This window comes from Rhinichthys klamathensis, unplaced genomic scaffold (genome assembly GCF_029890125.1).
Source record: "Rhinichthys klamathensis goyatoka isolate OS25496 unplaced genomic scaffold, OSU_Roscu_1.1 h1tg000159l_1, whole genome shotgun sequence".
Taxonomy (NCBI): domain Eukaryota; kingdom Metazoa; phylum Chordata; class Actinopteri; order Cypriniformes; family Leuciscidae; genus Rhinichthys; species Rhinichthys klamathensis.
In genome coordinates, this window is record NW_026606693.1 from 1005463 (window position 1) to 1019076 (window position 13614).

Consider the following 13614-nt stretch of genomic DNA (forward strand, 5'->3'; position numbering starts at 1 on the left):
CATATTCCATAATGTTAATTTTGTGATGCGAGTAAAGACGTGCTTGAAATGGTCTATCTATACAGATCTTGAGTGTCCTGAGATTTCCATGCAAATGAAATGGACATGTGGCGATATGGAGAAAAACGATCCATATCAGCTTTTCCACATTTCCTTATGGGCGGAAACCAATGGGCAAACGGAAGATAAAAGAGAGAAAGAAACGGAAGTGAGGGAAGAAAAAGAAAGAAACGGAAGTGAGAGAACGAAAAAGAGGAAACACACGTGTAGGAGATTGAAGTGGGACCCAAGTTACCTGAAGAAAGTTGCTGCAATTGCCCGCTGGAAATCCTGTGTATGCGCTGCTGGGTGTGACGGCCAAAGTGACGGAGAAATACCGCTCTTCCTGGTTCGTTGCGTTGCCTGGACTGGAGCAACACTATCCAGTTTGATTTGCCTGCTTCAGGTACTGATCTTGTTGCCATCACTTTTAAACCTCACGTCAAAGCCTTCGAACTCTCCTCCGAACTTTTTAACCTCACCAAACAAACTCAAAGCTCTTCTCCCGGCCAAGGGATTCTCGGCCATTGCACAGACTGCTTCACGTGGTCATTATACACCCGCACACACACATACACGCTCCGTACACGCACGCGCATACACCAAATACGTATATGTATTTGTTTATTATTTATTTTCTTTGTTTTGTTTATTGCATTTTCTTTGTTGATGAAGTGGAACATGAAAGACTGAGTTCAAACAAATAGCGAACTTATGGACACTTGTGATCCAATAACTCTCATGATTTCTCTTTGTGGGAATATTTGAATGTGAACTTGAAATTGTTTCTTTTGTTTTGACATGTGAACAAAAAAATAATACAAACTCTGTGAAAATTGAATTGTGGGTATCAGTTTATTATTATTTTTTTGTATGTAACAGTGGTTGGAGCTATCCAGCATATATATTTTGTTTTCTTGACAAGTTGAACTTGTCTGGCGCCCGAATGATTTTAAACCAAACCTAGCCTTATTGAAAACCCATACTGGTTTGGTAAAGCCACCGTTACAGAAATTAAAAATATTTCATTGCATTTCATAATTCCTGTTTCTTTGACAGAAGGCAGGTCTTTTCCTAATATAAAGTAAGAAATTAAGCAAGAGTGTCTGTCATATCACTGATTTTTGTTGTTGACTTTAGAAATACTTGCCATCAAGAAGAATAAGTGTCAACATATAGCAATTAGTAGTTAATGGTGTTCAGAGGCAGGAGGGAAAATAAACCAGTAAAAGAATATGAAGATTTAGGTGGAAACTTTTATAGCTAGTCATATACAAAAATAGATAAATATTAATAAATATTTTACAGAAATAAATGTTCATCTTTGTATCCTTCTGCTGGTAGAAAAATTTACAACATTGATCTTTTCTGTAGTCTCAGATTTTTTAAACAATTCAAAGCTGCTGTTTTCAGCACTCATTTTCATGAGCCATTACTACAAAACAAGAGACTGGTGTGAAGTCACACACACACGTCAGTGTGATCGCTGTGTGTCTCTGTGTCTTCAGTCTCTGTAGCGGCTCCTTATTCACCATCAGCTGATCCTGAGGAAACTGGACTGACGTCTAAATACTGAGAGTCCTACAATAAAACACACAGTCAGACACATATGAGTGTGAGACATTACTGCTGTCACATCACATCTGGAGATCATGTATATTCATACAGCCAGAGATAGTAATGAAAAACTAATAGATTAATGACAGTAAATTATAACTCTCTCACTCACTCACTCACACACACACACACACACACACACAATCCGATCGAGAGGACATATGAACACTTGATCAGATTGAAAACCAAAACTGGAAAGTGCTGTGCGTGTGCGTAATGACGTATGACGCGTAAGAGCTGTTGTAAAATGTTGAATATGTCATGAATGACCAACGCAATCTCACGGCTATTCGTACATATTCGTGTCATTCAAAAATTCTCCTTCCATTCTTTAATCTGTGAAGTGGAGCAGGACATCGTCCCACCGGTCCTTCTGTCATACTCTCATCCACAGGCTGTTTTGGGTGCAGGCATATGTGTTTTTACTGCCTGATAAATATAAGCGGCACAACGGTTCATTTGCTCATTGTCTCCTAATGAGGACCCGACCCGTAATATATAATTATTAAGTCTGCTGTTTGAAACAAACAAACAATGTAGGAGAACAGTATGTGCAAACAGCGGGGAATATTCGTGCAGTGTGTGCATGTCAAAATCTCAATTCCGATTTGAAGTTTGTGATAACCTATATAAACGCACACATCAACACGATAATTCTATTTATCGTTCATGTAAACACTACATTTGGATTTATCAATCTGAATTAATTAAATCCAATTGAAACAAAAGTTGAGCATGTAAACATGTAAGAGATGAAAATATTTAGACCTAGTCTATTCATAATCATATTCACATCACAGAATTAAACTCTTATTAAAAAAGCTTTACAGCAGGGGTCATCAACTATATTTGTCAGAGGGCCAGAATTTTACCAGACAGTCTCCTCGGGGGCCGGACCCTTAAATAAAAATTAAATAAAAAATCAAAGTTTGGTATAACATTATGATTGATGTTTATTGTTAATACTTTTTCCATTTCATTCCAAAACTGAAGGCCTTTATGAGTCAGGTTCCTATCACCTATACCACAGACAACCACTAGGGGTGATAGATATTTTGCCTCAACTCAATTAAGTCAATTTTACTTATAGAGCACTTGAAAAACAAACACTGAGGAAGTGACAGGAAAGGGTCTCTTAACAGAGGTAAAATGGCACTCTCAAAGGCTATGAAATGCAAAGTTGATATTGAAAACAGGTCCTTCAATGATTTATCATGCCAACCTTCCGGAATGCCTCACCAGTATGCCTAATTTGCAACGAAACTGTTGCTGTTGCAAAAGAATACAATCTGCGCCGTCACCACCACACTAAACATTCAAATTTTAAGATTTCATATCCTGAGCAGTCAGAGGCGCGTCAGAGAAAAATCGCCGCACTGAAATCTGCCTTCTCCCACGCAAGTGGCATTATTACTCGAACTTTAACTGATCAAGAGAGAGTAACGTGTGCATCCCTGCAGGCTGCTTGGGTGCTTTGCAGACATAACCGGCCTTTCACTGAAAGTGAGGTTTTAAAGGAGTGCATGATCACCGTTCTGGAGGAACTTGCCCCCGACAAATCAATGGACAGAGTTATTGCATCTGTCAAACAAGTACCTCTATCTGCCTCAACTAATGCACGTCGTGTACACGTTTTGGCGGAGCAAGTTCAGCGAGCTGTCATTGACGGGGTCAAGGAAGCCAAATATATTTCGCTGGCTATTGAAGAGTCCACTGACAACACGGATATCTCACAGTTGTGCGTTTTTGTCAGATACTATGATGGCAAAGATTTCCGAGAAGAGCTGCTGGCATTGCTTCCACACGAGGACAACACCACTGCTGACATCATCTTTGGAAAACTGGAGGATTTTTTTAAAAGCCATGGATTGTCCCTGGATAAAATCAACCTGACAGTGACAGATGGTGCACCTGCCATGATTGGAAAAAATAAGGGTCTGGTGAGCAGAATAAAGACTGTCGCTACTAAAAACTAATGCACTCCATTGTATCATCCATCAAAGTGTGCTGTGCGCAAAGCTAAGTGGGGAGCTCAAAGAGGTGATGGAAAAAACAATGAAAATTATTAACCACATCAGAGGAATTTCAAGCATGCAGCACCGCCTGTTCCGCAAATTCGTGCTGGAATCCCAGGCTTCTCATGATGACCTGTTACTCCACATTGACGTGCGCTGGCTGAGTAAGGGCAAAGCACTGGAGCGCTTCGTTGAACTCCGTACCCAAGTAGTGGATTTTTTAAAACAAAGTAAGTCCAAAGCGGTAGCTGACCATCTCCGCATCTTGCAAGACATGGGATACATGTGCAACGTTGCATTTTTAACAGACATTTTCTCCCATTTAAATACACTTAATCTACAGCTGCAAGGAAAAGAAAAATCAGTGGTGGATTTGGTGGAAAAACTTGAAGCCTTTGGGAACAAACTTGATCTGTTCCACGCAGATTTGTTGTCAGGGAGGCTGCTGCACTTCAACACACTGAAGACGGTGGGAGAAGGCAACGTAACAGACAAGATGAAGATGTTTATCACACAATTAAAAGACAACTTCTCTGCTAGATTTGATGACTTTTTTATTTCCAGGGATGTCATTGGATTTGTGCGTGACCCATTCACCATCACCCCAAGCGGAGAATTCTCCACAAACGCGGTGAAAATGCTGCAGTTGGACGAGGCAGCCATTCAGAGCGAGCTGGCTGAAATTCAGGCCGCAGGCGACATGAAGGCTGCTCTCAGTGGTGCTGAAAGCCTGAGCGCGTTTTGGATATCTTGTCCCGAGGTCTATGGCACATTGAAGACGCTGGCTATGTATGTGCTCACCATGTTCGGTTCAACCTACACCTGTGAGGCTGCGTTCTCCAAGATGAACTCGATTAAAACGCACGAGAGGAACCGTCTGTCAACTCAGTCTTTGGAGGACTGTTTGCACATAAGTCTGACAGCGGCCAAGCCTGATGTGAAAAAGTTAGTGTCAGAGGGGAAATGTAACTTCAGCCATTGATTAATTAGTGTTGTAATAGTCCATTTCAGCCTTGTGATTTGATTTCGCTATAGCCCACTTAACGTTTTATTTGCTGTGCGAACAATGTTTGTGACCTGTTTTGTTCTGGTTCCAGGCTATTTATTTACCATGCTATTTTAAATTGTGCCAGATCATTTTTTCCTCCTTTTTTAGTCCTGAGGAGTTTGCTAGTTCCAAGCATGTTGTTGAGACTTTGAAATAAAAAACAAATGTTAAAGCTGCAGTCCGTAGCTTTTTTAAGTTAAAAATAATCCAAAATAATTATATAAAAAAAAAACGTATTCTGCCAGTGGTCAAAACTATCTGCTTGCCATAGCTAGATTCAAAACGGTTAGCTTGTAATAATGATTTTAATTCCAGTGGTACTGGTGGGTTTCCGCGGGAAATTCGAGCATGTCTTTGCGTCATTACGTCACACCCGTACACATAAAGAAGGAGTTTCGGCTAGCCGGCTATACTGCGCGTGACAAGATGTTTAGATGTATAGGCTTTTCTCGCAGCACTTTACATGATTAAACTTATGGCATTCAGAAAGATCCAAACAACAATCATCAGTGTGTACCATGAGTGGAGCAGGCGCAGGCACTTAGTCCCGGTCATGTTGTAAGTTGCCGAGCTGGGGACTATTTTCAGGCGCTGCGTCATATCATTACGCCTGCTACACTCATGGTACGGCAGTAAAGTTTCTTGATTACTACGCAGGAATGAGAGTATAGTTCCTAGCCATATCAGCCTAGAAAATCGCAACTTTACATTTTCCGTCGGTCTTAGTGCACGATGTAACTACAGAAGAGTCAAGTTTTAAATAGGAAAAATATCGAAACTCTTTGGTCATTTTTTTTTTGAGAAATGCTAATGGTCTAGTCCACTTCAACAGGGTTTATGCAGGAATCATAGAGATGAATTTACTACCTTTTACTACCTTTTTTACTACCTCCAGAATATTTTTTACTACCAACACGACATCAAGCAGCAGCCCTTTTTTGGGGGGTGTGGGAGGGGTATGCAAAGCACCACTTACTACTTACTATAAGGTATAAGTGTGACACTGTCACACACATCATACATATTAGGTACACTAATGTTTAATTGTGATCATTACAAAAAAAAAAAAAAATTGACAATGACAATATTAGTGTCGAGTTGAGTTTCAGTTGTCCTTATCTTAACCCTAGCCCTCGAGTTATCCTAACCATAACGTTAGCCCTTAGCCCTAATAAGGTGAAGAAAAACCTTGGCACTTCTTAAAAACAAATGACATTTAACAACAATAAACATTAAAAAAAAAATTTATAATAAAGTGTGTCACATCACACACACTTACCCACAAACACACATTCTCACACACGCAGACTTAAGCAGTGAAATTACTATCCCAAAACAGCAATTTATTTCATCACATCTCTAAATGTGCTTCAAATATTGCACTGGTTTGCTGCTGAGATGGTGCGACGACAGCTAACCTTAAGTTGGCATGATTTGCCGTGATCTGTGTAGTGCTGCTAGCATCGCAAAACAACAAAATAGGGAGCTGCTCCCCCCTCACCCTCACCCGTTAAATATTTTCAATTAGGGATGCACCGATACCACTTTTTGCAGAACGAGAACGAGACCGATACCAATACTTTCATTTGTGGTACTCGCCGATATCGATACCGTAACCGATCCCTGAATTTTCACTGCATTTGTAATTTTTAAATGTATTAGTAGATAAACCAAAAGAATATAAATCATATTAGTTGGCTTAATTTGTTCATCAAATATATATTTCCTTTAGATATTTTCTTGCTTAATTAATCCTTCTAAAAAGCATGCTTCTGTTTCTGTCACTGTTCATTCTATTACTCTGTCATATTTTATCTTGCATTTAATAGCACAGCACATATTTAGAGCTGCTCCAGCAGGGCTCAGCGCTGAGATTGGGTCAGTGGTACAAATGTTTAGACACCAGTGAAATACCAGTTATTTAATCCAATTTTGATACTACAACAAAAACTACCAGCCCAATAAAAGTAAGCAGTCAGTAACAAAATAAGAAAAAATAATCGAATTACAAATAGGACAAATAAATACAATAGAACAAAGAAAAGCTACAAATGAAATAAACAGTGTTTTTAGAGTTTTTCGGGTAGATTGGTACATACATTTGAATACAGTAATCAAATGTCAAAAAATTGCATATTCATTATTGTAAATTAAATATAGATGGATATTTTTGTAAAGTTGAAAAGGGTAGACCATTTAGTCAAGAGCAGTGAGTAATTTATTTGTCCTTTGTTTGATTAACATTAAAACACAGTAGCAGGTATATTAAAGTGCTGCCCCTTTAAGACCGAACGCACATTTGAACATGGCTACGTTCACATGAGATATAACCAACTTTGTTTACTAGGATACTCGCCAAGACGGGCGTTTTTACATAATTTTGTGACGTGAAAGACAATTTTTAGTATTCGAGCGCTGAGGCGATGGTTTGCGGAGCGCGCTTTGGATGTTTGCGTTCATGGAACTTCTTGACCTGCACACGTCCAGTAATAATGTAGGGAACCATTTGTTATACATAAATCAGGTAACAGGTCATGTTTTACTTTACTTACATATACGATTTAGTTTTCATTCAAATAACACGTGCTGAGTGAACGATCAGGAGCATTCAACAGAAGTGCGCGCGCGCGCTCTCTCTCTCTCGTCAGTTAACGTAAATAATAAGCTAGATGACTCGTTTTAATCTTCTTTGCCATTGACATCCGACTGAACTACAAACTTTCCACTGATGTCTGTTTGAAGGGATGTGCTCGAGCTCGACCAGCTCGCGCGTCTGTGCCGCTGCATTTTGGAATCCAGTCGCGGGCCGGATCGAACGGCTTGGCGGGCCGCCAGTTGATGATCACTGCTTTACAGAGACTAAAGTGGAGCTGAATTATTATCTTTTATTCTCCAGTTTCACACATATGAGGCCTATTACTGAAATTGGGTCAATTTAAAGGCTTGAAATAAAAATATACTCACAGTAAACTAGTTCCTTCAGTTTATAATGTGGATCATCCTTCAGAACAGAGAGCAACTTCACTCCTGAATGTCCTAGTTTATTAAATGACAGATCCAGTACTCTCAGGTGTTCAGGGTTTGATCTCAGAGCTGAAGCCAGAGCAACACAACCTTCATCTGTGACGCCACAATGACTCAACCTGTAGAGAACAACGACACACTCTTCACTCTCTCAGTTCAGATCAAATCAGCAATCAATCCATTATTAAAGAGAAAGTTCAAACTTAAAAGCAGAAATTAATGTTTGATCATTGGATTAAGACCTAAAATGTCACAAAACATGATCATATTTTGTCTGTCTTGTGCAAAATCGGTTTAATAAATGACACTATTCACAACATAGGTTAGTTTTACTGTTACTAAGATCTGTGTGGAGTATCAATTTGTGTGTGTGTGTGTGTGTGTGTGTGTACAAACACAAGTTTAAAAACATTTTAGAAAGAGTCAATGCAGAAAGATGAACATAATAATTAACAGTAAGAATAAATCCAGCATGTTCTTCATTTCTGAGTTCTGACTGTGTTGAACTCGAGTCTGTTTAAAGTCAAGAGACTGAAATGTTGATTGTGTGTGAAAGTGTGTATTTCAGTGTGACTCTCAGTTCTGCAGTTTCATGTTATTGAGGATCAGCTCATGTGTTCAATCATTTACAGCTCAATCAGCTGAACTCACAGCAGCAGAAAGAGGCTGAACACTTCAAATATACTTTACATTGTGATTCATGTGTGAGAGTCTAATATATTCTTACCCCAGTTTCTCCAGTTTACAGTGAGGATTCTGTAGTACATCAGACAGCCAATTCACTGATTCTCCTATTTTATTCTCAGACAGATTCAGTTCTCTCAGGTGTTCAGGGTTTGATCTCAGAGCTGAAGTCAGAGCAGCAAAACCTTCATCTGTGACGCCACAATCCCTCAACCTGTAGAGAACAACGACACACTCTTCACTCTCTCAGTTCAGATCAGATCAGTTTAGCAGTGAATCCATTAAAAAAAGTTCAAACTTAAAGGGGTCATATAATGGTACATGCACTTTTACAAGTTGATTGTACTGAAATGTGTGTTGGCAGTGTCTGTACACAACCATCATGTAATGATAAAAATCCATCCAGTGTTTTTGTTTTAATCTCCTTATATGTTTTCCCCTGCCTCAAATTGAGCCGTTCGTTTTTGTGACGTCAATAAAACGGACGCCCCTCCCACGATTGTTGATTGACGGGAGCGTTTTAACACAGACCCGCCCTCGCTCGTGAGGGAGCGAGCTGTCAATCATAGTCTGCGCGGACCGGCACGGTCATTGTTGATATGCTGGAGCACTGTCTATGAGCAGAATGGCGTCTAAGCGATTGTGGTGTTCTGTTCTTGGGTGTAATAACGAACACAGCAGTCATTTTAATGTTCCTAAATCCGAACCGCTGAAGACACAGTGGCTGAGTTTGTTTTCGAAGGGAATATTCCCCACGAGCAACTTCAATGCTCTCATGTTTGCGCGAATCATTTCACACACCAGACTGCTTTATAAACGAGGATCAGTATAAAGCTGAATTTGCTAAGAAGCTTTGCTAAAAAGGATCGGTACCAGATATTCGTGTTCCTGCTGAATCTCCAGAAGAACGGAAGTGAGTGAAACGTTTTATTAAACTTTATATTAATATATTAATCTTTGCAAATTGCTAGCTGCACGCTTCACAATGAATGCGTCTAAGGTTTACACTCAGTCAGGGTACATTACGGCATGTTTTCTATGTATGACGTTCTCAATATAATTCATAATTCCACGTTTAAACTGAACAACGCGTTATGGTTATTGTGTTATTGTGTTACAAATGGTGTAGCACAGAACAGAGAGGCGGGGTGAGCAAAGCTCATTATCATTTAAAGTCATATGCACTGAAACGGCGTGCTGAAAACAGAGCTGTTTTTGACCAGGTAAAATAAGTGTTTTCTTACAATACTAATGAGAATTTTTAATTAAAGTATATTACAAACTTTTAATTTAGACTCTAAAGAATCATATTAGCTTGTACAAAAATGGCATTATATGACCCCTTTAAAGCACAAATTAATATGTTTGATGGATCATTAGATTGAGATATAACATGTCACAAAACATGATCATACAACATCTAAAGTAGTGTGATGAATAAGGAAATGATTGGAATTTAGGTGGGATTAATGTACACGCCCCTCTTAATCTAAACGAATGAGTGTTGCGTAATTGACTTAAAAGGAACAGCTGATGTGGGAGGAGTTGATGATTATTTAAGGATGTTGTGAGTACTGCTCGAGAGAGATTCGGGGGAGCTCTCACTTGTGGGGAAACGCCAGACGGCCGCTCGGGATGATTAGTGTCTCCGGCGGTGAAGATAGACAGTCAGTGGGGGGTAAATGTGCCAGATAGTCAGGGACGCGACTTCGGGCTAGGAGAGCTCCTAATCGGTGTGATAGTTGCAAGCAATAGAGAGTTTGGAGAAACTGATACTGTCAGCCGAGTGACGCAACCGAAAGGCTCCTGTCCTGGGTATCCTCTTTGCTGAACCTCTTGGATCCTCTTGAGTGTGCCTGCTGACCAATGGACTGAACAGAGATTTCCTGTGTATCCTTCTCGCCAGGACGTGAGCTCGTCTGGTTGTGGATCAATATACTGAGCAAGGGGGGTAATGTGTTTTATGAGCTGACATTGTTTTAACCATTAATAAAGAGTTGTGTTAACTGCCATCCTAGTGTGCTGGTCTCTGCCTCTCGCGAACACCGTGCGGGTTGTTACAGTATCATTCAATCAGGAACAATAATCTATTATTTGCACTATATATTAAAAGTCAGTCTTGTGCAAAATCTGCTTTAATAAATGACTCTATTCACTACATAGATTAGATTTACTGAGATCTGTACTATGTAATATGTATATGGAGTATCAATTAGTGTGTGTGTGTGTGTGTGTGTGTGTGTGTGTGTGTGTGTGTGTGTGTGTGTGTGTGTGTGCTTTTGTTTTTGTGATATATGAGGACTCAAATGTGTATAATGACATGCATATTACACTGGTATTACAACTTACACGTGATATATGAGGACATTGCATGAGTCCTCATATTTCAAATAGCTTAAAAAACATAAAAAACAATGTTTTTTTTTTAAATGTAAAAATGCAGCATGTCTCCTGTGATGGGTAGGTTTAGGGATAGGGGCAGTGTAGGGGGATAGAATATACAGTTTGTCCAGTATAAAAGTCATTACGCCTATGGAATGTCCTCATATATCACAAAAACACAGCTGTGTGTGTGTGTGTGTGTGTGTGTGTGTGTGTGTGTGTGTGTGTGTGTGTGTGTGTGTGTGTGTGTGTGTGTGTGTGTGTGTGTGTGTGTGTGTGTGTGTGTTCGTTTTACATTTGATTGTGTGTGAAAGTGTGTATTTCAGTGTGACTCTCAGTCCTGCAGTTTCATGTTACTGAGGATCAGCTCATGTGTTCAATCATTTACAGCTCAATCAGCTGAACTCACAGCAGCAGAAAGAGGCTGACCACTTCAAATATACTTTACATTGTGATTCATGTGTGAGAGTCTAATATGATCTCACCCCAGTTTCTTCAGTTTACAGTGAGGATTCTGTAGTACATCAGACAGCAGATTCACTGATTTTCCTATTTTATTCTCAGACAGATTCAGTACTCTCATGTGTTCAGGGTTTGATCTCAGAGCTGAAGTCAGAGCAGCAAAACCTTCATCTGTGACGCCACAATCCCTCAACCTGTAGAGAACAACGACACAGTCTTCACTCTATCAGTTCAGATCAGATCAGTTTAGCAGTGAATCCATTAAAAGAAAGTTCAAACTAAAAGCACAAATTAATATGTTTGATGGATCATTAGATTGAGATATAAAATGTCACAAAACATGAACATAAAACATCTTAAGTATCATTCAATCAGGAAAAATAATCTCTTATTTGCACTATATTAAAAGTCAGTCTTGTGCAAAATCTGCTTTAATAAATGACTCTGCATACCACAGTTTGAGAATCAGTGGAATAGAGGAATCACTGAATTAAATATTACTTTACTGGTGAAATGATGAAAAGTTTGATAAAACTGCTATCATGGCTTCAATCTGGCAAGAGAAGTGCGGATCAGTGTTGTGTTTCCCAAAAGCATTGTTAGCCAACTATGGTTTCCTCAAACAGCTCAAACAGTAGAGCGTTGCCGCTTACAACGTCAAGGTCATGGGTTCGATTCCCAGGGAAAGCAAGAACTGATAAGAATGTAAATGTGTACCTTGATAAAAGCGTCTGCCAAATGGGTAAATGTAATGTAAAATGGTTGCAAGTTCTGTTGTTATCAACGTAGTTCAACAAGTCAGTGTTTCCCGAAACCATTGTTTTAACGAACAATCGCAAAGTTGTGTGATTGGAACGACAGCTCTCAACCTGTGGTTAGAAGAATAGTTTCTAGTTTTCATGGCATGTGGACTCAATAAATCCTTATATTGAGCTAAATAAGCAAGCTATACAGTACAATCTGTATCTTTTATTTGGATGTCATACAAATATAATTTACGTCTTTTAGTTTGTCGAGAGATTTAAAGCATTGTTATTTTAAGTGTGCGCATGTGAGTACGTGCTCTAGTAGCCTACGTAAGAACGAACCTATGATTGAATCTGGAAATAAAGCAAAATGACTGAAAAGAAAGAGAGAAATAGTCCTCAGATGCCATGTCCGTAATTTATAGCAAAACATTTAGCATTAGTTCAATCTCAAACAGATTCATTAAGTTATTACTAATTATGACTCGAACTACATCAAATTTGGATTTATTTGGACTGGGAGAGAGGAAGAGCCCAGGCCGCAGTGTGTGTTATGTGGCAAAGTTCTTAGCAATGAATGCATGAAAGCAATTTTAGGTACAGTACATTTTAATTGAATCATTATTTAAGTTTTTATTTACCTGCATGTAAGCAGCACAATGCAGTGATAATGTTTAAACTGTGTATTTACAATGTTTAAAGTGGCTGACATTAAAAAAATTCTTATTAAGAATAAACCTGCCTTGTTTTGAGCTGGTCATAGCTGTAGCTGAATAGTTAGGCCAACTACGCTACTGTATTTTAATATTGGTCATTATGGTGATACTTGGAGAGCCAAATGTTTTCTGAGGTGGTACTTGGTGTAAAAATTGAGAATGACTGCTCTATTCACTACATAGTACAGATCTAAGTAACATAGTAAAACTAGCCTATGGAGTATCAATTAGTGCATGTGTGTGTGCGTGTGTGTTTTAATATGTTACTTAGATCTGTACTATGGAGTATCAATTAATGCATATGTGTGTGTGTTTTCATTTTACATTTGATTGTGTGTGAAAGTGTGTATTTCAGTGTGACTCTCAGTCCTGCAGTTTCATGTTACTGAGGATCAGCTCATGTGTTCAATCATTTACAGCTCAATCAGCTGAACTCACAGCAGCAGAAAGAGGCTGAACACTTCACATATACTTTATATTGTGATTCATGTGTGAGAGTCTAATATGATCTTACCCCAGTTTCTCCAGTTTACAGTGAGGATTCTGTAGTACATCAGACAGCAGATTCACTGATTCTCCTATTTTATTCCCAGACAGATCCAGTACTCTCAGGTGTTCAGGGTTTGATCTCAGAGCTGAAGTCAGAGCAGCAAAACCTTCATCTGTGACGCCACAATCCTTCAACCTGTAGAGAACAACGACACAGTCTTCACTCTATCAGTTCAGATCAGATCAGTTTAGCAGTGAATCCATTAAAAAAAGTTCAAACTTAAAGCACAAATTATGTTTGATGGATCATTTATGTTCATGTTTTGTGACATTTTATATCTCAATCTAATGAATCATTAGATTGAGATATAAAATGTCACAAAACATGAACA

General features: G+C 39.0%; 1 protein-coding gene across 2 annotated transcripts in view; it reads right to left on the reverse strand.

Moving 5' to 3' along the window:
* Window positions 1-1365: 1365 nt before the first annotated feature.
* Window positions 1366-13614, reverse strand: part of LOC130091087 (NACHT, LRR and PYD domains-containing protein 12-like) — a 287371-nt gene continuing 275122 nt past the window's right edge. For both annotated transcript variants that reach the window (XM_056258781.1, XM_056258782.1), the window contains 5 exons: window positions 13248-13418; window positions 11295-11465; window positions 8471-8641; window positions 7684-7862; window positions 1366-1620 (listed from right to left, as the gene is read on the reverse strand). In XM_056258781.1, coding sequence (XP_056114756.1) covers window positions 1619-1620; window positions 7684-7862; window positions 8471-8641; window positions 11295-11465; window positions 13248-13418 — 694 coding nt within the window. In that variant the 3' untranslated portion in view covers window positions 1366-1618. The remainder of the gene's footprint in view (window positions 1621-7683; window positions 7863-8470; window positions 8642-11294; window positions 11466-13247; window positions 13419-13614) is intronic.